This window comes from Sus scrofa, chromosome 17 (assembly GCF_054392235.1).
Source record: "Sus scrofa isolate SSC_HxYL_T2T_F1_AM1 chromosome 17, Sscrofa_HxYL_maternal_Yorkshire_Landrace_v2.0, whole genome shotgun sequence".
NCBI lineage: Eukaryota > Metazoa > Chordata > Mammalia > Artiodactyla > Suidae > Sus > Sus scrofa.
In genome coordinates, this window is record NC_139399.1 from 65,329,529 (window position 1) to 65,353,565 (window position 24,037).

Consider the following 24,037-nt stretch of genomic DNA (forward strand, 5'->3'; position numbering starts at 1 on the left):
GCTTGAAACGCTGCAAAGCCTTCCAAATTTGATTTGGATGAAACTCAAAACTCAGGATGCGGCTCCGAGAGAGGACACTTGGCCCTGCTCACTCCCCAGCCCCACCCTCCCCACGCGTCCCAGCCACATGGCCTCTCCCCCTGCCCCCACCCAAGCTGCCACGAAACCTCCCTCCCCAGGCCTCACACCTGCAGGCCCCACTGCCTGGAGCGCTGGTCTCCAGCCCACCCAGCCTGGCCTCGAGGCACCAGCTGGCCCTCAAGCTCTCTGCTGGGAGGTCTTCACTGACCCACCCCCTAAAGAGTCCTTGTCACCGTCTCCTGACTCCCCGGCCTGCTGGTGTGGCTGTGAGTGGCGGCCACTTGCCCCTCCAGCCCGTGGCTGGGCTTTCACTGTCAAACCCCCTCCCCCAAGTGGCCAGCATAGAGGAGGCTCCCAATACAGATGAAGGGATCCGGTTGGTTTTTAATTTGGGGGAATCACAGGTCCCCTTTGAGTTGCCTAAAAAAGAGTGGATGCACCTGCCAGAAAAGAATTTGTACAAAATCTCTGCCCGCAAACTCTGGAGCCATTGCAGACCAGCCAGCAGCAGCCAGCAGGGAGCCCTGCTCTTAAAAACGACACCAGCCACAGAAACCATACTTTTTCTCCCCCTGGAAAAGGAAAAACGATCGGAAATGTCAAAATTGGCCAGGTGAGGCGAAGAAGCTGTGGACAATATAAGGTGACTCTGAGGGTGGGGCTGTTCTGCCATCTCCCCGCCCCCCTTCTCACATCCCCACCCCAGGCCTCTTCCGGCTCAATGAACCCAGAGCCAGGAAGCCTTCACAAAAAACCCTCCCGCCCATATTCAGCCAATTGTTGAGACCTGCCAGGAGTTTCAAGTGATTTTTCCTTGAAGAAATAAAATGAAAGCTACAGCAAAGCCCCGAATTTCCCCCTCGCCCCTCCCCGGGCACGGGTCAGTGGCTGGCGTGGCGTCTTTCCTCCCACGCATATTTTCAGTTTTCCCTCATTTACTGTTTTGTCTGTTTAGAAATTTGCAGGATTGGGGTCTTGCTAGACTCGTGTTTTGCCACTTGCATTCGAAATGAATTTATGGCACCGTTTCTACGGTGAAGCTGGTGCACTCCGTGCAGGAAGGGACTTGGGGGTTGTGCCTCCGGCTGCACTGGGTCCAGAACCATCTGTTGAGCACAGGCGTGGATTTCGAGTCATGCCTTGGCCGGGGTCCCGCGGGCGGGCCCGACCCTCCCGCCCGGGCATACCTGCGACGTTGGCCACCCGCAGGGCTTCCTGGTTCTTGGGCGTCTTGGAGCGGTTCTGGCTGCGCTGCTTGCCACCCGTGGAGCGGGTGCTGCGGAGGTGGACCTCAGTGGCCTTGAAGAAGGCCACCATGAAGGGCTGCTTGTTCTGGGGCCCTTGCCGCCCAATCAGGCCCGCCAACTTGGGGTTGATGCTCTGCCCTAGACGGGAAGCAGTCAAAGGCACGGGAGAGGCAGTTAGTGGGGATGCAAGCCTCACAGTTCACCCACACCCTCACCACTCGTCCATCACAAGTGTCCCGACGCCAGAAGGTTTTAGGAGCTTGGAACACAGCGGGTACCACAGAGAGGAAACTCCCTGGGCCCTGGGTGTGCACGCTGGTGGGGAAGGTGGGCAGCAAACACACGGGGCAGACAGACCAGGTGACACCTGTGCTTGCAGACAGGGGAGGGGTGGGACTCGAGTTTGCAGGACAGGCTGCTGTTCCACTCACTTCTCATTGGCCACATCAGGTCATGTGATCTACCTAAGCCCAAGGGGTGGGGGCAGTCCTGCTTGGTGCCAAGGAGGGTGGGAACAGGCAGCCCTAGGGACTGCTGCCTTCTGCACGGAGGGGCCATCTGAGCAGAGAGCCGGGTGGCAGGGAGGGAGGGAGCCCCTGGATGTCAGGGGAGAGGGCGCTCCAGGCAGAGGGCACCACAAAAGCTGGAGATGGAAGTGGGGTTGTTCCAGGAGTAGTGGGGAGACTGACTGCACGCTCGGGGAGAGACTGAGGGTGAGAAGAGGGGTGGGGACAGTGGGGGGGCCCAAACAACGCAGGGTCCTGTGGACCTTGGCTGGTTCTCTGCCTCCACTGTTTCCTGGATTGAACAGTGTCCCCCAGGTTCATGGCCACCCAGAATCTCAGGATGTGTGACCTTATCTGAAAGGAGCATCTTTGCAATTAGTTAAAGTCTCACTGGATTAGGGTGGGTCCTATTGCAATGACTGTGTCCTTAGAAAAAGGTCTCACACACACACACACACACACATACACACACACGCGCGCACGCGCGAGCAACTGGTGTGTGTCTGGTCACAAGGAGAGCAGGGACACCCTGGTTTGAGATCTCCAGCCTCCTGACTGGGAAAGAATAAAGTTCTGCCATCATAGGCCCCAGAACACACTCAGCCTCTGCAGGAAGTGGAACCACAGGCAGTCAGCTAAGGAGCAGGCAACTTGCTTGTTTGTGAAAGACCCCCCAGGCCCCCCCTGGAGACTGGACTGCAGGGGTCAAAGACAGAAATGGGACAGTCCAGGGAGAGGTGACGGGGCATGGACCCCGGGCAGTGGGGGCAGAGGTGGCCATAAATGGTTCGATTCTCAATGGTTCTTTTGTGTGTGTGTGTGTGTGTGTGTGTGTGTGTGTGTGTGTATCTTTAAGGCTGCCCCAGAGGCATATGGAGGTTCCCAGGCCAGGGGTCTAATTGGAGCTGAAGCTGCTGGTCTACACCACAGCCATGCAACGGGGGATCTGAGCTGTGTCTACAACCTACACCACAGCTCACAGCAATGTCGGATCCTCCAGCCACTGAACGAGGCCAGGGATCAAACCTGAGTCCTCATGGATAGGAGTCAGGTTCATTACCACTGAGCCATGACAGGAACTCCTCGATGGTTCATTTTTAAGTCCACTTTTAGAATGTATTTTATTTCCAATGCCTTGTTTTGAAGTAATTGCAGATTCACAGGAAGTTATGAAAAAAGGCATATGCAGGAAGGTCCCCTGTACCCTTCGGGAGGTGGGGAAACCAAGGCAGAGTTGGGGTGGGGAGGAGAACTGGTGGAGGGGGCGGCAGGGGACGAAACACAGCGGGAACGAGAGGCTCCTGTTTGAAATTCCCACCTGACGACAGAGGGAAGTGGGCAGGAGGGCAGCGGGCCTGGCTCCTGATCCGGGGGGACACACAGACTTGGAGGCAGACCTGTTCTGGCCCAGGACCTGCCTTCCCGGGCTCAGGTCCCGCTTCTGCCACTCAACACACCAATGCTTCTCCCAGCAAAGCTTTGCACAAAGCTTTGCCCAGTAAACACCAGCTAAGGGCAGTGGTCCACGCCGGCATGGAGACGGGATGCGCTGATCTGGGGAGGGCATGTAGCTGGGCAAGCACCGAGAGGTCTGGGAATGAGGCTGGCGGGGAAGGATGTGGGAAGAGCTTGAAGAGGAGGAAGGGGACGCCCAGAGTTACAGGGCCCTGGAGATGGGGCAGGGGGGCGGTTAGGCAGACGAAGCAGTCACCGCGCCCCCTGCTCTGCCGGTGGGTGGAGCGCGATGGGGGCTGAGAACAGGCTACTGTCTCCCGTAACGATGAGCCACTAGCCAATATATACCGCATACCATGTCTGCTGGGCACAAGTATTCTAAAGAAAGATAAAGCAGAAGGACAAAGGACGCCCATCTCACTCATGACAAGACAGCTCAGAGAGACTGAATAACCTGCCCAAGGACACCCAGCTTGGAAGTTGCATCTGAACCCATGTCAGGCTGCATAACCACAAGACTGGTGCCTGCACCTTGTGTGGGAGGGTCAGAGGGCAGTGACAGCAGTGCTTCCGGAGGCCCCGGGCTCATCTGCATCTGAAACCCACTTCACCCTGTGTCCCAAAACCCAGCCCCACAGGGACCAGGTTGGCAGCATGGGTTTGCTTTGCTTGTTCGACAACAAATGCTGCGAAGGACGAGCTCCCTCCCACCACTGCTTCCCCTTGTCCCCGTTCACGTTGGCTTCCGCCGCATTCTTGAGCAGGGTTTCCTCGAGTTCACTCATCTATAATTTGAACAACGATTCTATAAAAGAAACCATTAAAGCCAAGCCCCAAGGAATTGTGTCCCCCCTGGAAAGCTTTTAGGGCAAAATAAAAATGCCTCCCTGAAAACATGATGCTGTTCCAGACCCAGTAAATCCAAGCACTGCGAGCCATCACTGTGCCTCGGAGGGAGGGCGTCTGGCTGGCTCTGGCCCATGTCAGGACGGCCAAGGTGGGGACCCACGGCTGCAGCTGAGAAAGGGGCAGATGGACAGAGGGCGTGGAAGAGGGTCTCCCAGGGCTTCAAACCCACATCTGCCGCTGGTCAGCCTGTGTGGGCTGAGAGAGGTGGAGCTGCGGGCTTGCGCCTCCATTTCCTCACCTGCAAAATGGGATGATGCCATTTGTCTCACAGTACCTCCCTTTCTTGGTGCCCGACCCAATTTTATTTAGGCAGCTGTGCCTTAAACTGACTGCAGCCTGAACACAGGGGTGGAGCCTGTGATCTAATACTCGGCAACAATCCTCCAGCTACAATGATTGGTTCAGGGATGGGCACATGACCCCATTTAGCCAATAAATGGAGGAGAGGTATCCTGGAAGCTTCCAAGTCTGGGGTCCAGAGCAACCCTCTCTATCCCTGGACAGGACTAAGGGAGGAGGGATGGAGAGAGAGCGTCAGAAACTGCCACCACCTGGCAACCATGAGTGGACCACACTTCCAAATGGGGCTGACCTGGAAGCAGAGAGACAGACAGACATGCAATCTTTAGTGATGTCATGGAGCTGCTGGATCAAACCAGTCCTGATTCTCACCCCGACCACCAAAAGGAATAAACCTCTGATTGTTTAGTCTGAGTTGCCATCTCAGGGTTGTTCTTGCCCCTTTTTTAGAGGCTTGAGAACTAGAGAACATGGTGGCCAGCCGTCATGGGCCTGGAATAGGGCAGGCACTCAGAGGGCAAGAATGGATTAACCCCCTTCTATCACCAAGTATGAGAAATGATCAAGGCTTTCAAGGTCAACGCCGAATGTCGCAACAAGAGACGTTCACCTTCAACAACAAACAAGGATATGGAAATCGACAATGAAATATCACTTCACCCCCACTATGATGGCTAAAACAGACACAGACAATACACAAGTATTGGTGAGGATGTGGAGAGAGCAGAACCCTCATGCACGGCTGATGCGGTTATAAAAGTGGGGCAGATACTTTGGAAAACAGTTTGGCAACTCCTCCAAAGAGTTAAACACAGAGTGTTCATGTGACCCAGCAACTCCACCCCAGGCATAGACCCAGGAGAGCTAAAAACATAGGTTCACAAGTGTTCACAGCAGCATTATTCATAATAGCCAGGACGTGGAAACAACCCAAATGTCCGTTAGCCAATAAAAGGATAAACACAACGTGGTACCTGGGCACAAATGGACTATTACGCTCCGTAAAAAGAAATGAAGGACGGATCCATGTGACAACATGGGTGAACTTCGAAAACAGGCTGTGTGAAAGGAACCAGTCGCAAGACATCACGTACTGTATGACTCCATTCACATGAAATGTCCAGAGTAGGTAAATTCACAGAGACAGAAAGTAGACTAGTGGCTGCCAGGGACCGGGGACCGGGCAGGGGGCGGGGAGGGAGGGAGACCAGCGCTAGTGGACACCGAATTTCTTTGGGGGCGGGGAAGTGTTCTGGAATTAGACAGCGGGTGGCTGCACAACAGGGCGAGGTAGTAAAAACCACTAGCTCGTGAAGATCATGTTACGTGAATCATAGCTTTTTTTTTTTTTTTTTTGGTCTTTTTAGGGCCATACCTGTGGCATATGGAAGTCCCCAGGCTAGGGGTCCGATAGAAGCTGCAGCTGTTGGCCTACACCACAGTCACAGCAACACGGGATCTGAGCTGTGTCTGCCTCCTACACCACAGCCCAGGGCAACTCTGGATCCGCAACCCATGGAGCGAGGCCAGGGATTGAACCCACGTCCTCATGGATACTAGTCGGGTTCATTACCACTGAGTCACAATGGGAACTCTGTGATTTATATCTTAATTTCCCTTAAGTACAATTAAAAAATAAAAACACAGGCAGGGATGACCCATCAGCTGAACCCTGGGGGACAGTGTTTGCTAATACATAGTATGGACGCCTATTATAGTGTCTGGCACTCGTGGGCTCTTAATGACCACTTAGTAAATGAATGACTACTCCCCCCACCCCAGCCGACAGCAGACAGGGTGCTCATGGCCCACTCACCCCTCCCCAGGGACCCGCAGGGAAGCCAGTGATGTCACTTTTCAAAGAGGAACAAGGCTCCCGGGATGAAGGCCTTGCCGTGGGTCAGTGGTGAGGCCAAAATGGGTCAGAAGCCAAAGGCCGCATTCTCAGCTGTGATCCCACGGCATCTTGGAGCTGCAAACACCCCCAGCCTCTCTCCTGGGCTGCCCCATGTGCTAAGCCAGGGGTCAAGACCCCCCCCAACATGGGGTGGGGGCTGCACGTGAGCCCAGAGGTCCCCTTGACCCAGGACCACATCTCAAACAGCCACCCAGGGCTGTGGAGGAGGCACTTTCTGCCCAGGCTGGACGTCACCTTCCTGGTAGTTAGTCCTTAAACATCAAAGATGTGGCCACGGTCACTTGGAAGAATCTGGGAAAACGGACTCTGAACTGGGTCCCCTCCCCGCCCCCGGGCTTCTTGGGGTGGTAAGGTTACGCCAACACTACCTGGTATCTGCAAACAGCCAAGTGCAAAGCAAAAACTGTGTCCCTCGGCACCTCCTGCACAGAGGCCACCTGGGGTCCTGCAGGATGGATCCATCTCCCAGCCATCCCTGGGCACCAGGACTGGCCGCAGAATCTGCTGGGCCCAGGGCAAAACGGAAGTGCAGAGCCTCTTGACCGAAAGTGAATAAGAATTGCAAGATGGAAAAAAAAAAAAAAAAAAAAAAAGAGTTCCCATCGTGGCGCAGTGGTTAACGAATCCGAATAGGAACCATGAGTTTGTGGGTTCGATCCCTGGCCTTGCTCAGTGGGTTAAGGATCTGGTGTTGCCGTGAGCTGTGGTGCAGGTCGCAGACGCAGCTCGAATCCCCTGTTGCTGTGGCTGTGGTGTAGGCCGGCGGCTACAGCTCCGATTCGACCCCTAGCCTGGGACCCTCCATATAGCAGGGGTGTGGCCCTAGAAAAGGCAAAAAAAGACAGAAAAAAAGAATTTCCAGATGGGGATAGCAGAGCATCAAACCAAGCACGGGGTCCGAGGTACACGGTCCCAGGCCTGTGACGCCAGCCCGTCACGCGTGTACAGACCCACAGAAACACACGTGTGCAGCCCTCACGGTCCCTAACGAGGACTGTGCGGCCCTTGCTTCACATCAGGCTGGTTTGGGGCGACATCCTGCGGACACCTTTCCTCATCAATGAAACAGGTTGACCTCATCGCCTGCGGCTGCAGAGGAGCCTCCCATCTGGAAATTCTTTGCCTCACCCTCGTCTGTCCCGGGCTTGAGCAACCAATTCATTTTTTCATCTATTAGTTCATTCGACAACCATCTAAGGTGCAACCATGGTGTGCAGGTGCCAAGCTGGGTGTGGGTACAGGGGCGCACAAGAGCTGACCAGAGAGCGAGAGGTGCTCAGGGACGAGGGGGGACCGGGCATGTTCTGGGTGGGTGGGGAATGAAGTGGGCAGAGAGGAACTGAGCGGGGGTCCGCCAGGGAGCCCCTCCCTCTGTGCCCTCCTCTGGGCCCCCATGGCACTCAGGGCAGCCTCTCTGGCCCTGTACGCAGGGCCTCCTCCTCCTAAAGCTTGGCAACGCAGGGCAGGGATGGTCCCCATCCCTGGTGGCCCTGCACAGGATAGCGCGCCAAAATCGGGCCCAAGCCACTTGCCAAGCGAGCAATGGCAAACACAGCCGGCTTCCTCCCAGGGCCCTGGGCCCTGGGCTGGTGCTTCTCTGGGGCCCTCATGGGTCCTAAGGCCGCCTTAGTGCAGGGGGTTGGGTGGCAGCATCTCTCTGGCTGCTCCCAAAATGCAGCCCGCCAAAGTCTCCAGAGCCTTCCGATGTCCCCTGGGAGGCAAAATGTCCCAAGTCGAAAGCCAGGTGTCACAGACACTCGCTAAAGTAAGCCCGCGTCTAGACAGACACACAGACGTAGGTCAATGTGGTCAAGTTTTCTCACTGCAAAAGACCCAGGGACAACGTGATGCTTTACTGACTAAGAGGGCACGGCATGAAGTACCAAGCAGCCACCCAAACAATGTCTTCACTATTTACAAATATTCCTGGGCCACCTGCCCCGAACCCAGCATCCCTCTGCACCCTGGGGGTTCAGACGGGAACAAGACAGGTCCTGGCAGCGAGGGGCAGAACATGATACCGTGTGATTCCACACGGGAGAAGAGAAATCTGAAGCATCTACAACATATGCGGCTACGTATATACATACATAAAGTTTATTTTCGTTTTAATACGCCCCACAAAGGGCGGAGAAAGTGAGGGAGCGGACCGGACTGGCTGGGAGAGGAATTCCTCTGTTTTATGATGTTCCGCTATAGAGGCTTTACTTCACACCTGCAAGTATTTGTTGTGATAATTTGCATCCCCACGTCCAGGGCAGGCAGCACAGACTAGGGAGCCAGGCCAGCGTCTTTGGCAGGGGGATTGAGGTGCTGAATTAATGGATCAAGGCAGGAAGAAGAGCTAGACATAGTATTTTAACGCAAGTTGATATCTTTGGGAAACTGAAAAAGATGTATATTCTAGACAAGGATGAATAGGTTAAAAAGAAAGACCACGAAGACTTGCCCAAGGATAGGGTTGTCGGATTTCTGCAAGCAAATCTACAGGATGCCCCGTTAAATGTGAATTTCAGATAATTGAAGCGTGTTCTCAGTATGTGGGAATACGGAGATTCAGCAATTCCTGGCTGTCTATCTCTATCTTATCTGCCAAGGGGGCTCCTAAGAGAGCCTTTCCCGACAGATGAAGATAACTGACCGCTGGCCTCTGGCCCAGCCAACAGGCAGGTGACGACTTTGTCATTTCTTTGAAGAACTCACAGTCTGCCTCTCTGCAGGGTGCTTTGCTTCTATTTCGGTTTTTCGGCTTTTCTTAAATTTTAGTTTTCAAATTAACATAGAGTAAGACTGACTTTTTTCTGTATGCAGATCTGTTGGTTTTAGCGCGGGCATGGGCGGATATGGAGAGCCCCTCCCGCGTCCCCAGAGCTCCCTCCTGCTGCTTTAGCTCAGGACCTCTGGGTGAGCCTCTCCCACGGGACACGTGGCCGCAGTGGGAGACATCTTCCATCTTCACACACTCGGCCAGGGTGGCATCGAGTGGGTGGTGGTCAGAGATGCTGCTAAACATCCCAGGGCACCCGGGACGGCCCCTCCCCGAAAGGTCCACGGCGCCGAGGTGGGGAACTTGCCTCTCTGCTTCCCAGCCTCTGGCAGCTACCGACCCCTTCTCATACCTACAGCTTGGTGTTTTCTAGAATTTTCATAGACAGGCTCTCCCGGTCTTTGGCATCATCTTGTGTCCTCTTTGTGGGTCTTTAAGATTCACGGGGGCTGCTGCGTGTTTCACGGTCCATTCCTCCTGTATGTTCCACAGTGTGGAGGTACGACACCTGGTGACCCATTCAGCTGCAGAAGGACATCTGGGTGGCCTCCAGGTGGCTAAGTGTGAACATCATGAGAAACACTCGGGCACAGGTTTTCACATGGCTCTCCACCTCACATCTGGGACGTGAAGCCAAAGTGAACACTTGGCGCTGCCTGTCCCCACTGTCTCTGCACACTCAGAGTCCACCGGAGCCAGAATCCACACGCCTGCCATCCGAAGGGGCCAGGGAAGCGGGTCAGCCACTCTCGCTCCCCATCTGAGCAGAGGCCTGGTCCTAGAAGCGTTCAAAAAGGCTGACACCGCCACCGTGCAGCCCTCCATGCCCTGGACCCCTGCCACCCGAGCAGGCTGACAATCAGACCCCTCCCAGCCTCACAGGCCACCCCTTCTAGAATGGGTGCTACAGGCACCTCCCTAAAGAGGCAGAGGAGACCCTCCCTCATACAGCCCACCTGCTCCCCTCCTCCAGGCCGGGCACGGAGGCCGCTGGCCTGCCAGCAGGGGGGAGTCTCAGGGCACTGCCGACACACCCACGGCGGGGCCAGGGCAGGGGAGGGGGTCTTGACTGCTGTGGATGCCCCAACCTAGGGGCTGGCAAACTATAGCCCGTGGGCCGAAGCCAGCACACCGCTTGTTTCTGCAGATAAAGCTTGACTGGATCTCAGCCTTGCACTTCTGTGCCCGTCTTTACTGCCAATACAGTGGCCGAGCTGAGAAACTCGACAGAGGGTCTGACCCACGAAGCCCAAAACATTCACTGTCCAGCACTTTCCAAAAAAGGTTTGCTGACCTCTGCTCTGACCAACCCCAGATCCACTTCCTTCCAGACTTGTAAAGAAAACCATAAATGCCCCCATGAGATAAGACACACTTTAAGGTCTTTTTTTTTTTTTTTTTTTTTTGCTTTTTAGGGCTGCACCCGTGGCATATGGAAGTTCCCAGGCTAGGGGTCGAATCTGAGCTGCAGCTGCCGGCCTACACCACGGCCAGCAACGCCAGATCCCCAACCCACTGAGCAAGGCCAGGGATTGAACCCACATCCTCATGGATACTAGTCGGATTTGTTTCCGCTGAGCCACGACGGGAACTCCCTACTGTCTATTATTAAGGAAAGTATTCCTGGCAGAGCTGGTTCTGCCCGCTGCTGCTGCACAACAGGGATAAGCAATAAGCATCACGGAATGTGGGCTCTGCTCCACAGCGGAACTACGGACCCCCTGTTGACAGAGGGAGCGGGCTCCAGGCCATGGAACCTTCGCTGGGTCAAGGTGGATGGATGCAGAAAGGAGAGATGGCCCAGGTCCGGTGTGGACAATCTACGGGGCCTCCGAGGGAGGGAGGGATCCACCTCGGAGGGGAGGTCCTTCCAAGAGGCGAGCCAGGTGGGCAGTGGTGTGGATGCAGGACCCAGAGAGGTGAGCTGAGGACAGGGACGAGCCAGCGCATCAGGCCACCGCTGGCAGGCCCCGGGAAGCATGAGCAGAAACCACACACCCGGCCCAGAAAAGCCTCGAGAGCAGGCAGGGAGCACAAGGAGGCCTCTTGGGAGAGGAGGGGACCCAACAGCCCACGTGCATAGGGGCATCTTGGTTTCTCGTGACTTCTCTGTTTTCCAGGCCTAGAGCCATCAGGCACCCCCCGGGGGGCCAGAGCATAAGAGTGTTCCTCTTTAATTGTGCAAAACACATTAATCCAGCCGCTTCTCTCGATGGACCAAGGCCCAAGTGACAAGTGAGAAGGCCGTTAATGCTCGTGACATCTGCCTGGCCCAATGACCCACAGCCATCCTGGCCATCACTGCCCACCGGCCCTGGAAGGACCCACCCCAGCCTCTGGGTCACCGAGTCCTCTTGGTTACTCTCTTGCTCTGGCTTCTGGACAAACAGGATGTGACGCCATGGCAAAGCTGAAGGCACCTGGGAACCCGCTGCGCCGAGGCTGGGAGCACTCGCTGGCCTCGGCTGCATGGGGTTTGTCTCCACAGGCCCCGCGGGCGAAGAGCTCCCTCCTGGGCCCTGTGCCCAGCCGCCTCGGCCAGCGTCACTCTTGCGCAGCACCCGCCCTCAGTCCCTTAAATGCCCTGCAATCCCGTTTGATCCCATCCGGTATGGTACGCTCGAGGACAGAGATGCGTGCTCTCAATCCCCAGGAGAGAGGCCTGAGGCCCTCTGTGTACACAGACGTCCAGGGCGTGCCTGCCTCTGACTCTGGGGGGTCGGGGAGGGGCCAGCCTGGTCTCAGAGCCCGGCAGATGTGCAGCAGCAGCTGGAGGCCCCCAACAAGGGCGTGCGAGGGGGAGGTGAGGCCCCCATGCGGTTTTCTTGGATGGGAGAGGCTGGGCTGACGGGCGCTTCCTCCTGAGCCTCCCAGGGCATGAGGGCGAGGAAGAACTTGCAAACCTGGACAAGGAGCTGGAGTCCTTGTCTTGGGAACAGATGACTCGGGGCTTCTATGTCTGCAAAGACGCACGTCTCCAGGCCAATGCAGTCTTCCCCGCCCCGCAGCTCCGGGATGGAAGGCGGCAACAGGAACCGGTGCGTTGATCCTGAGAGCAGCAGAAAGCCCGGCGCCGGCCTCGGAGCCCAGAACCAGCCTGCACGGCCTCATCCCTGCCCTTCAGCTTGTGGTCCCCTGATGGTCCCCTCTTCCTGCGAGAATGTGAACAACACGACAGCCGAAGCCTGGTCCTGCTCAGGCTGTGACCCCGGTGCCTACAACCGTCCCTGGCACGTTGTAGCTCCATGCAAATGTTTGTTGAGTGAATAGATGTGCTTTCGAAGCAGGCAAAGAAGCTCTTGAAGGTAGGAGCCTGGCTCTGACAACCAGCGCTGGGGACAGGGAGGGTTTGGCATGGCTCTCCGGGCTGGGATGGGGGCCCAGCGCCAACCTGTCCTCAGGCACAGTGCCCAGGCCATGGTGCTTTCAGAGGCCCATGAAAAGATTTTAATGTCTTTTAAAATCAGAAGACAAAGCGTAAACTTTTTAGAGTCGCGGAAAATGTCTTAATATTGAGTCCCGTCAAGGTTACCTTCACTGTTATACCAAGATGGCCATAAACCTAATTTACAGTATTTTTGAAAGGAGGGAGGACCCGTGGCCATTCTGTGATGCTGGCTCCTCCAGGTGGTCCTGCGGGAAGTGAACTCTTTCCTCCCCAGGAACGGGGACATGGAGAGGGAACCAGGGTGCTGCAGGGGCCCAGGCTCTCGGCCCCCAGCAGGGGCTTGTCAGTTACACGCTGTCCCCAGGGCTGGTGCCTGGGAACCACTTTCCCAAAAGGCTCCCCAGCAAGAGCAACTCTGGGGACAGGATCTGCAGCAGAGACCTGGTCTACCCTGGGAGACGAGCAACTCCAGTCAAGTCGCTGGGCCTGGGTCTCCTCCTCCGTAAGGTGCTGGGATAACGGACATGCTGCCCGGGCGGGGTCGTTGTAAGAATCAAACACATCGATGGCAGCAATAATACCTAAAACTCATGAGCACGGACAGGGCGCCAGCCCAGGGCTCCGTGCTTTCCATGAATTCACTTCTCTTCCTCCCCAACCAGCTGTAATTATGGCCGAGGAACAGATGTAGGGACTAGGCAGCAAGAGGTTGGACCACCTGCCCAAGGTCCCGGGAGGCTGCCCCGAGGAGCAGCGGACTATTGGGCCCTGAAGTCCACTTCTGGCCCCGCCTGGGAGCCCAAGCTCGGGGCCTGGCCGGCCACGAGGGCTCAGCTCTCAGCAGCACCCGCAGAGCCCCCAGTCAGCTGGAGAGCCCTCCAAGCTGGCGTCAGGGTCCCTTCCGCTCAGGGCACCTCTTCTCCCCTCTCCCACTGCCCCGGGGAGGAGACAGAGCTGCCTCTTGTCTTCCCTACAGGCAAGGCCAGCAGGTGCCGGCCCTCCTTCCCGAAGCTCCCTGTCCTGGCTCCTGATGGGCCCCAGGTACCGGGGGAGTCTGTGGGCCTCTCCAGCTGCGCCCTCCAAGGGCTGATGAACACCCAGAGGGGAAGCTGGAGGAAGAGGGAACAGATACCGGCTCCCTGGGTGGTCTCAGGTAGCTTTTGGAGATCCTCAACCCGACCCAGGGCTCACCCTGTCTGGCACCAAGCACCAGGAAAGAAGGTCGTGAGGTCTTTGCCTCACCAGGAGGGAAGCGAGCTCCCTGTATGCCCGTCACCAACATGCCTGTTGTGTGGGTGAGCAAACCAAGGCTGAGGGTGTTGTGGCTGCATGTCCCGGCAGCCGCCCAGGGGCTGCAAGATGTTGCACCCCCAACTCGGTGCCCCACCTTCTCCCCTGCCAGATGGCGCCCTGGGAGAGGGCGTGGGTGCCAGGCACGAAACCCTTCCCTGGGTGCTGGCGAAGGTGGTGAAGCTCACTGAGTTTATGTTGATGCTAGTAGGTGGTCCCAGGGCAGGGCTCTGGCCATCTCTACAGGTGACGCGGGGCTGGCACCCAGTATGTTCACACCAGCCTGACCATCAAAAGGACCCCAGAATCCACGGGCTACCTAGCAGGCCCTGCTGGTTTTTAACCTACACTGGCACCCAGTGCAAAAAGGTTTACACTGAATGGGGCTTATAAACAGGGTACCCTAAACCTGGGGCAAGACCTTGCCAGGGTGTTGTCACTGGGCCAGACCCCAGGTTACCAAGGAGCTTGTGAGAAAAGGCAGATTCCTGGGCCCATCCGCAGGGACTCGCCATCAGGGGGCCCAGGGGTGGATCCCGGGAATCTGGATGCTCCACGTGCCACCCAAGGGATTCTGACGGACGTGGGGATGCCAGAGACTGGAATGTCAGGATTTCAGGAGTCAATGCGGAAAGCACTTACTGTGTGCTCAGCAGCCACTGCCTGTTAAGCAGTTAAGCTCTTCACTTGCGTGAGCTCATCTAATCCTCTGCAAGCACCCTGAGAGGTGGGAAGAATTATTAAGCCCATTTCCCAGATGAGGGACATGAAGGGACTCACCTGGGTCATGTGTAGAAAGAGCAGAGCTGGGATTTGAACCAACAAACGTTGAATGATTCTACTACCAAATAAGTTTGGAATCCTTCTATGATATGGACCCTATCAGGAGACTCACAATGGACACCAGCAAAATAAAGGCTCTGATAAGTCCTGCAGGGAAACCTATTTAGTTTATCCAACCTAGCATTTCTTGCACTTAACTGATCATGAACCCATCCCGTTTCCCCAGTGATACCCACGGACACTTCACGGAACACAGTTTGAGAAATTCTGGTATAGGCCAGAGGTTGCAAACTTTTTCCTGTAAACGGTACTTCTGAAAATAATATTTTCGGCTTTGGTGGCCATAGCAGCTCTGTTAGAAAAACTCAGCTCTGCTGGTACAGGACAAAAGCAGGCCCAGGTGATCCATAAACCCATAGGTGTGACTGTGTACTAATAAAACGTTATTTATGGACACCAAAATATGAATTTCATATAATTTTATGTCACAAAATATATGGGTTTTTTTTAATTTAAAAAATTTAAATTAAAAAAAAAATTCTCAACCATTTAAAAATGTGAAAACTCAAGAGTTCCCGTTGTGGTTCAGCGGAAACGAAACTGACTAGTATTCATGAAGATGCAGGTTTGATTCCTGGCCTCACTCAGCGGGTTAAGGATTTGGCATTGCCGTGAGCTATGGTGTAGGTTGCAGACAAGGCTTGGATCTGGTGTTGCTGCGGCTGTGGTGTAGGCCAGCAGCTACAGCCCCGATTCGACCCCTAGCCTGGGAACCTCCATATGCCGGGGGCGCAGCCCTAAAAAGCAAAAAATAAAATAAAATAAAATGGAGAAAAAGACTAACACCCTGTGTGAACAATGGGCAGAGGAGATGGGCTGAGGTACAAGGGGCAGGAAACTACAAACAGGGCACATGAGAAAGGGCCCAGCCTTGCACAGAGGAAAGAAAAGCAAAGCAAAACTGCAAGACCCCATGTGTCATCTATCAGATTAGCAAAGCCAGGTAAGTCTGAGAGCTTGTGCTGACAAAGAAGGGGACATGGGTGCCTCATGTGCTGCCGGTGGGGGTGCAGAGGGAAGGACCTCTCAGGAGGGTAAACTGACGACAGTGATCCAGGCCACAGACGGACCATGGCACTCTCAGAAACCGTTCCTTGAGCTACATCCACTCGAATGGCTGAGGACACGTGCACGGAGGTGTCTCACCACAGCCCTGTTCCTAAGAGTGGGCGACCCGGAAACACCTGCACGTCCATCCCCTGAGGACTGGCGAAGTCACTCTGGGTGGCAGTCACCATAACAGCAGCAGCAGCAGCCGCCACTCTCACTGAGGGCAGGTGTATTATGAGCTGGGTCCGTTCTCAGTCCTCACTACTCAAAGCTCGGTTCTGGGGACGGGCCGTCTCAGCATCACTTGAGGGCTGCTGGGGCCGCAGCCTGCCCTCCGCCCCAGACCTGCTGCACCAGAATCTGCATTGTGATAAGAAGCCTAGGAGATGCCTCGGTACCTCGGTGCCCTGTTTTTCAAACTCTTCCTGTTTTAATCTCAGAACAACCCAGTGGCCCAGACTCTCCTGTACCTGAGCGCTGGAGAGGAGGAGCCGAGGATCTGGGGCCTCAGGGAAGCTGTCCAAAGTCACGCAGTGAGTGAGCTGCTGACTCCACTCTCCCCACATGGACGCAAACATACAACAGCCTTTAAAGAACAAAGGAGCTCCTTTTTTTTTTTTTGGCCTCACCCATGGCACATGGAAGTTCCCGGCGAGGGATCGAACCCGTGCCATAGCAGAGATCTGAGCCACTGCAGTGACAACACTGGATCCTTAACCCCCTGCGCCACAAGGGAACTCCAACAAGGAAGCTCTTTCACAGCGGAAAAGGTCCCACCTCCGAGCTACACTGTCAGGTGAAAAAAGCAAAGCGAAGCACACTGTGTATGCTGTGCCGGGATTTGGCGGAGAGGGAGAAAAAATGGAAAACAGAATCTATATACAACTGCTTAAGAAGGCATCTCTGCAAAGAAAGATACCCCAAAACATGGAAATAGCTGCCTCTGGAAGGGGGAACTCAGCAGCTAGGGGAAGGAATCGGAAGGAAACCATATACCATTACACACGCCTGTGACTTTGGGATTTTGAGCCAGAGGCATGTATTACTTACTCTATATTTTTTAAAACTGGTGTAAAGAAGTTACTCGCCCTAAAACCACCCCCACTTAATAAGAAGTACACTTTGGGAAGGAGAAATGGCCCGCAGCCCAGCCCCCACTCGCCTTCCTGCCTGCCCTCTGAGAAGATGGATGCAGGTGTGGGGTGGGAGGTGCCAGGGTGGGGGGGTTCGAACAGCGGGTTCTCCAAGCACGTGGGGCTCAGTGCCACACTCAGGCTCTGAGAAGAGGGTGATGCTTTTGCACCAGTGTAGTGGTCCTTAACTGGGGTAATTTTTTTTTTTTTTTTTTTGCTTTTTAGGGCTGCACCCACGGCATAAGGAGGTTCCCAGGCTAAGGGTCCAATTGGAGCTACAGCTGCCGGCCACAGCCACAGCCACGCCAGATCCGAGCCGCATCTGTGACCTACACCATAGCTCATGGCCGGATCCTTAACCTACTGAGCGAGGCCAAGGATCGAACCTGCAACCTCATGATTCCTAGTCGGATTCATCTGACGACAGGAACTCCACTTAACTGGGGCACTTCTGCTCTGCAGGGGACACTTGGCAATGTTGGAAACATTTCTGGGCTGTCATAAGGGAGAGATGCTACTGGCCTCTCGTGGGTGGAGGCCAGGGGCACCGTTAAACACGCTGCAATGCCCAGAACACCCCAGAATGTCCTGTGTCCTGAGTGTGAGGAGCTGTGCAAGCCCATCTCAGATGTTTGCGTTTGGGCATCCGCTGGGGCTCAGTGAAAGTGCAGGTTTGAAGCGGTAGGCCTGGCACGGCCAGAAAGCCTGCATTTCTAACGGGGGAGGCCCCTAGCGCTGGTGGGGGCCTCCCTTTGAGCACCAGGGCCTTTCCCAATCCAGCTCCTGCCCACTGCGTCATCGTCTTATGCAAAAGGGGAAGGGACTGGTTTCCATTTGGGATCAAGAGGCTGGGCTTCACTGACTGGGCAGGCAGGAGGGGAAGCCTACCCTCGATGGAAGGGAGCGGGGGCACTGCTGCCATCCGCCCTAAGTCCACGGCTGAGGGCTGCACGGGCACGAGCGGGGGTGGCAGCTGGGGACTTACCATCCAGTGTCTCCACCGAGAGCTGCAGGCCCAGGTTGTGCCGTGGGTTGACCACCCAGTGGTTGCTGGTGGCCGTGATGTCGAACACCAGCCAGCCCTCCTCCGAGGCCCAGAGGGTGCGGCTGTCGAGCAGGAACAGGTCCGAGTCCCTGCAAGAGAGCAGAGAGAGGTGGGCTCCAGGTCAGCAGGTTGCGGGTCAGGCCCTGGACGAGCCAGCCCGCCGCACTGACGGAAAGGAGGGCCTCCTGAGGTGGGGGAGGTAGGAGGAGGCCGGCCAGCCCCCCAAAGGTAGTTCATCAGGCGGGGATCCCGCCATGGAGACCCCTGAGCAGCAGCTGGGGTGAGGACAGGCCGTGCAGGAGACGGAGCTGCTATGAGACAAATGTGTCCTTCAAATCTGTCAGCAGGGTGCCAGTGGGACAGAGTACAGGCGGCAGGAATTATACAGCCTCCACGCCTGGCAGTCTCCGGGCAGGGAGTCCACGTGTGCTGCCTGAGTCGCCTCTTGCCGGGCACTGCCCCGAGTGTTCCACGCACATCGTCTCATTCAAGCCTCATTGCCCTGAACTGTGGGGACGTTATCATCTCCAGGGCATCCGCGGTGAGACCATGACTGGCCCAAGGTCAGTCAGCCGGGAAGGTGCTGGACTGAGGGTGTGCTGGGCACTGGTGCACACGCTCCTCACGGCCCATGAGCCCAGCCAGCGTCATCATCAGCAGAGGGGGCATTCAGTTCTCTCTGCCTCAGAGAGGTGTACCAAAAATGGATAAAATCACAATTGGCCTTGTAGTGGATGGAAGATGGATGGATGGATGGGTGGATGAGTGGATGGGTTTTTACATTCCTAGATAGCACGATGCTAGTATATGAGCTATCCTAACATCTCTTTTGCACTTTTAATTATAAGGATTCAAAGTTTAAACTTTTGTCTTTGTAGGGCTGCACCCTCAGCATACGGAGGTTCCCAGGCTAGGGGTCCAATCGGCGCTGTAGCCTCTGGCCTGCCCTACAGCCGCAGCAACGAGGGGTCCGAGCTGCATCTGTGACCTACATCACAGCTCATGGCAATGTCCAATCCTTAACCCACTGAGCGAGGCCAGGGATGGAGTCCACGTCCTCCTGGATACTACTGGGGTTCGCTATCTCTGAGCCACGATGGGAACTCCTCGAAGTTTAAATATTTTGAGTCCTTTGATAGTTAATTAAAATAGCTGAACTCCTACGCTGTACCAGGCAGTGGGGTACAGTGATGAACAGCTCCCAACCAGCCTCTGCCCCAGGGTACTGTCAGCATCTATCCTACCCAGAGGGATCTAATCTTCCTGGGGATTAGGAGGAATTTCCTCTGCTCTTACATTATCAGATGAGCAACTATTTCCTGAGCACTGACCACGTGCTGGACCCTGGGTTGAAACGCCTGCCCAGACCGTGTCATTGAGTCCTTGCCTGAGGTGGGTAATATCAACTGCGCCGCTGTGCAGAGTGCACAGCTGAGGCTCAGAAAGGCACCCCTGCCTGAGGTGAGGACACAGCTGAGGCAGGACTGGAACCCAACCAGGCCACCTGCAAGGCTGGCAACCATTCAAGAAGACGGGTCTTCCGGACACTACCTTTGCTCAGATGTAGTTATCCTTTCAGAGCCTTTAGAAGTCAGGCTCACTGTAATATAACCCACTAAGCCATCAGCCAAAGCGAGCAGCAAGTACCCCCTTTAGATGAGGCACCCATCTCCCCCCTAACTGCGTCCCGAACTCCCCCTCCTCATACCAGCACCAGCCATCCCCCTTGATGTTTCCTGTGTGGCCAGGAGACCCCCAGATTTAGGAGGTTTGTCAAATTATAACTCGTTGTCTGCGGTAGCACCTTAGACATGTATGGACCACACCGATACGTTCAAGATTCAGAGAAGCATGCAGAAAACAAATCCATAACGTTAGCTAATGTCTCAAATTTACTTTAACTCAGAACCCAGTGGAAATGGACTGGTAGATTAACAGCTCACCCAGAGAAGTCCACACGGGGGTGGAGAACGGGGCTGAGAAACAGGAGCCAAGGCAGGGTCGAGGGTACAGGGCTGTCTCCTCAAGGCACAGTCATCAAAGGAATGAACTTCAACTCCATTTCCCTCTTTCAATATCTCCATTCAAAAATCTGAGAGCAGAGGATCTCATTGGCCTCGTCAGGTCCCTGCCACGGGAGGGCAGGACACCCAGGGTGATGGACAACATGAGCAGGACCACGGATGGAGGTCACTCCCCACCCCGCGTGCCCCCAAATCCCACATGTGAAGTGATATTCAGGGACTGCTGGAACCCAGCTGAGAAAATGCTGAATTACGCTGTGCCACGTGCACGGATGAGATGCCACTGCTGATTTGATGTGAACGAAACGTAGCCACAATACAAGACAGCACAACTGTCCCTCGCCGGCCAAACGGAAGTCCCCTCGGATGGAAGGACACTCACTGCCTCCCCAGTACAGAGGTCAGAGGAGCAAGGCCGTCTTTTCAGAGCCACAGAACATTTTGTGAGGCCAAGTTCGACTTCCACGGCCAAAGAGAATTTAAACAAGGTTCGTGACCTGTTTACTTGCATTTCCTCCTGGTGCCTTTTCGGAGGTAGTTTCAGAACCAACCTGGCGGGGTGGCGTCCACACAGATTTGAAACTTACAAATGAGGCTCTCTTCATCTCCAGTTTGCCTTGATGGCTTCCTGGCTATGAAGAGTGACCACGACTGTCCATGAACCAGTTAGTGGGGCTCCACAGTTATCGGATGAAAGAAGAAAGACCACTCCGAGTCAAAGCAATCCCCTCACCCACTCAGGCTCCCAGGGCCCCGTAGGCGACATCCGGATCACAGCACAGAAGTCACAAACCTGGGGGGTGGCTTTGCCGGAAAATTGTGATTTGTAGGAAAATGTGACCAGATATCCGGAGAGGCCCTGATGGACGGGAAAACAGTGAATAGTAACTTGGGGAACAGAACTGGGCCTTTGAAGGGTGCACGCCTTGCCAAACGATACTCAGCGTTCTCCTATTACAGCCCGGGACAGCAGGGCCAGATGTTACAGGCGAGCATTGACTCATCATGAATCAACACGCACGCCCGGACTCCGCTCCCGGGTCCTAGCTGGCGGTCTGTTCCAGGCTTGCTGGGAAGAGCCGAACCTTCGTGGAAGGCACGGGGGACAGGAAAGCCCTGTTGAGGCGGGAGGAGGGAGTCGCTTTGCCGCTGGACTGGCGGCGGGAACGGGACGGCGGAGAAACCGCTCAGCAGCCGGGTCCAGGCTGTCAGCTGGGAGCGTGGGACCTTGTCCCTGCCGCCTCTGGCATCTGTGAGCGTAGAAGCACAACGGTCTTCACACCTGAGACGGATGACAAGCCCCTTGGTGCTATCTGTCCTGACCTTGAACGCACCGGCCTCCGTGACCCCGCCCAGGTGACGGCAGTGGCAGGAACAGCTCGGGGTGGGGGCTCCAGGGAGCTTAATGCATTCTCTCCCCTTCCCCTCTGCTGGGAATCTGGGTGCTTTCCGCGCACCAATTCCCCAAGCTCCCCAACAGTCAGGGTATTGTTCCCATTTTATAGATGAGGAAGGGGAGATTCAGAGAATCGAGGCCAACTGTCCACACGGATAAACCTTCTAAGTCACAGAACCAGGACACAGCACTGGAAGTGTGACCTGAGCCCTTGGGCCCTTGAGTCAGTCCTGTCACCTCCCTAACGCGCCCTCTCGCCCAGGGGCCAGGAGACCCAGGGGGCTGCCGAATCCCACGTGATGCATGTTCCTGTGACAACACTGTGTGCAGCAGGGAATACATTCATCCAGGGGGCAGGGAATAGACAGGCGAGTGGGCACGGCAGCTAACTGGAGGCCGAGTCCCTGCTCTGCAAGGTGGCGGGAACATGCCATCTCCTTCAGCCCTGCGGAGGTCGACCCAAGACCAGCCTGGTGACAAACGCCCAAGGCACCTGCAGCATCGCCCTGGTCACTACCGGTCACTACCAGTCATGGAGGTGTCGCCGCTCGCTCCCTGCTGGACAGCAGGACATTCTAGGAGGGACTTCATCTCTCTTGGTGCCGGTCGTTACGCAACTTCCCAAGAGGCACCAACAGAGGAACAGACCCACGTCCATTTGCCCCGTGTTCGCCTCCGACCCCAACACTCACCAGATGAGTGTATCGGGATGTTCAGGGTTGTAGATTTCCTGCAAACGTCGCATCAACAAGCTCCCGCGTGAGCTCACTCGCACCTCTCAGGTCCGGGGTTATCTGACCTGCTGTGCCCAGTCATGGAGGGAAGCCCCTGCCATGTCCAGGGAAAGCTCTGTTCTCTCTGGCCTGTGGATGGGGGACGTGATTTTGCTGCCGAAGGAGATCACAGAGAAGGGAAGGGGGCAGAGGGTGTGGACAGGAGGAGCTGTGAAGGGAGACAGAGAGACCAAACCAGCCCCCGATGATAAGGTGCCCTCTTGGGCCCTCTGGCCTAGCCCAGCTCCCTGCTTCATCAGTGCAGGCAGCAGGTGCTACAAAGAGGAGAAAAACTGCCCGGCTGAGCCCTGCCCAGATTCCTGAGCAATAAAATGATTGTTGTTTTAGCCGCTGCGTTGTGGGTGGTTTGTTCACCACAGAGATAGAACCCAAACAACAGTCATACTGTGTTTGGAGCAGAAAAACTGAGAACGAGTCGTCTCCTGGGAGGATTGGTAAAAACATATAGTCCATCCAAGGGCCACAGGCTGTTGCAAAGGACAGACCTCCTGCCATGAGGGAAACGTGGCATGAAGTAAAAAGGTGTTATAAAACAGGATGGGCAGTATGCAAATTTCTGGGAAAACACAAAATGCTAAAAATGGTAAAAAAAAAAAAAAAAAAAAAAAACCAGAAAATATGAGTCACCAAATATGCATTAACAAATTGAAATAGGAATAAAAGGCCTTTCCCATCCCACATCCAGATGATTTTGCACTGTACTTTTTACCAAATTTACCAACTTATCAAGAGAGAATTCTTTCTTATTATGCAAATTGGTCAAGAAAATGGAAGCGGACAAAGTGAAAACCTGCAAAGTAAGGCAGCAGGTTGCCAACTCCAAAGATGGATAAGGCGGGGGAGCCCCTGTTGTGGCACAGCAGAAATGACCCCGATTAGTGTCCATGAGGACACGGTTCCATCCCTGGCCTCGCTCAGTGGGTTAAGGATCCAGTGTTGCCGTGAGCTGTGGTGGAGGTCGCAGATGCAGCTCGGATCCCATGTTGCGGGGATTGCAGGCTGGCAGCTCCAGCTCTGATTCAACCCCTAGCTTGGGAACTTCTATATGCTGTGATTGTGGCCCTAAAAAAAAGGCCAAAGGAAAAAAAAAAGATGGATAAGGCCAATTTGAATAGACAGTGCTCTAAAGATATACGAATGGCCAGTGCACATTTGAGAAGAGGGTCAACATCATTAGGCCGTAGAACACGCGGATCCCAGCCGCCAGCACGGCCAAAACTGAAAACGCAGACAGCAGCAGGTGTTGGCAAGGACGTGGAGGTACTGGAACCCTCAGACGCTGCTGGTGGATCGGATATAAACGGGGTGCAGCGACTTTGGAAACTAGGACAACAGTTTTTCAAGAGGTAGAACACAGAGGTGCCATATGGCCCAGTCATTTTACTACCCAAGACAAATGAAAGTCCTATACATGAATATTCAGAGCAGCATTCCTCATAAAATGCCCCCAAAGGGCAACAACTTAACTATCATCAAATGACAAACACATAACAAAACAGGCTAAGTCCATACAATGGAATACCATTTGGCAATAAAAAGCGCTAAAGCCCTGGCACATGCTAAGCTTACAGCCACCCACGGCCAGCCTGGGGCGCACACTCTGGGGTGGCAGCAACAAATCCCTCCAGCATGTTTCTCCCCCTCCACACACATCAACACAGTCTCAAGCAGATGCCCGCGACATCGCTTACATGTAGGATCTAAAATACGGCACAAATCAACCTATCTGGGAAACAAAAACAGACTCCCAGATGAAGAGCACAGACTTAGGGTTGCCAAGAAGGTGTGCGGGTGGGGGAGGGAAGGTCTGAGAGTTTGGGATTAGCAGAGGCAACTCCACATGGGATGGATAAACCAGGTCCTGCTGTACAGCACAGGGAGCTAGAATCAG

The 24,037-nt window shown here is 55.1% G+C and overlaps 1 protein-coding gene across 5 annotated transcripts in view; it reads right to left on the minus strand.

Annotated features, from left to right (window-relative positions):
- BMP7 (bone morphogenetic protein 7) overlaps nucleotides 1-24,037 on the minus strand; it is a 108,443-nt gene that overhangs the window by 29,357 nt on the left and 55,049 nt on the right. For 4 of the 5 annotated variants that reach the window (XR_014831822.1, XM_021077320.2, XM_005673044.4 and 1 more), the window contains exons 3-4: nucleotides 17,873-18,021; nucleotides 1,269-1,466 (exon numbers count right to left, since the gene is read on the minus strand). Coding sequence is in view for 4 of the 5 variants with exons in the window: in XM_021077320.2 (XP_020932979.1) it covers nucleotides 1,269-1,466; nucleotides 17,873-18,021 (347 nt within the window). In the remaining variant the exon portion in view is untranslated. 5 annotated transcript variants of the gene reach the window in all.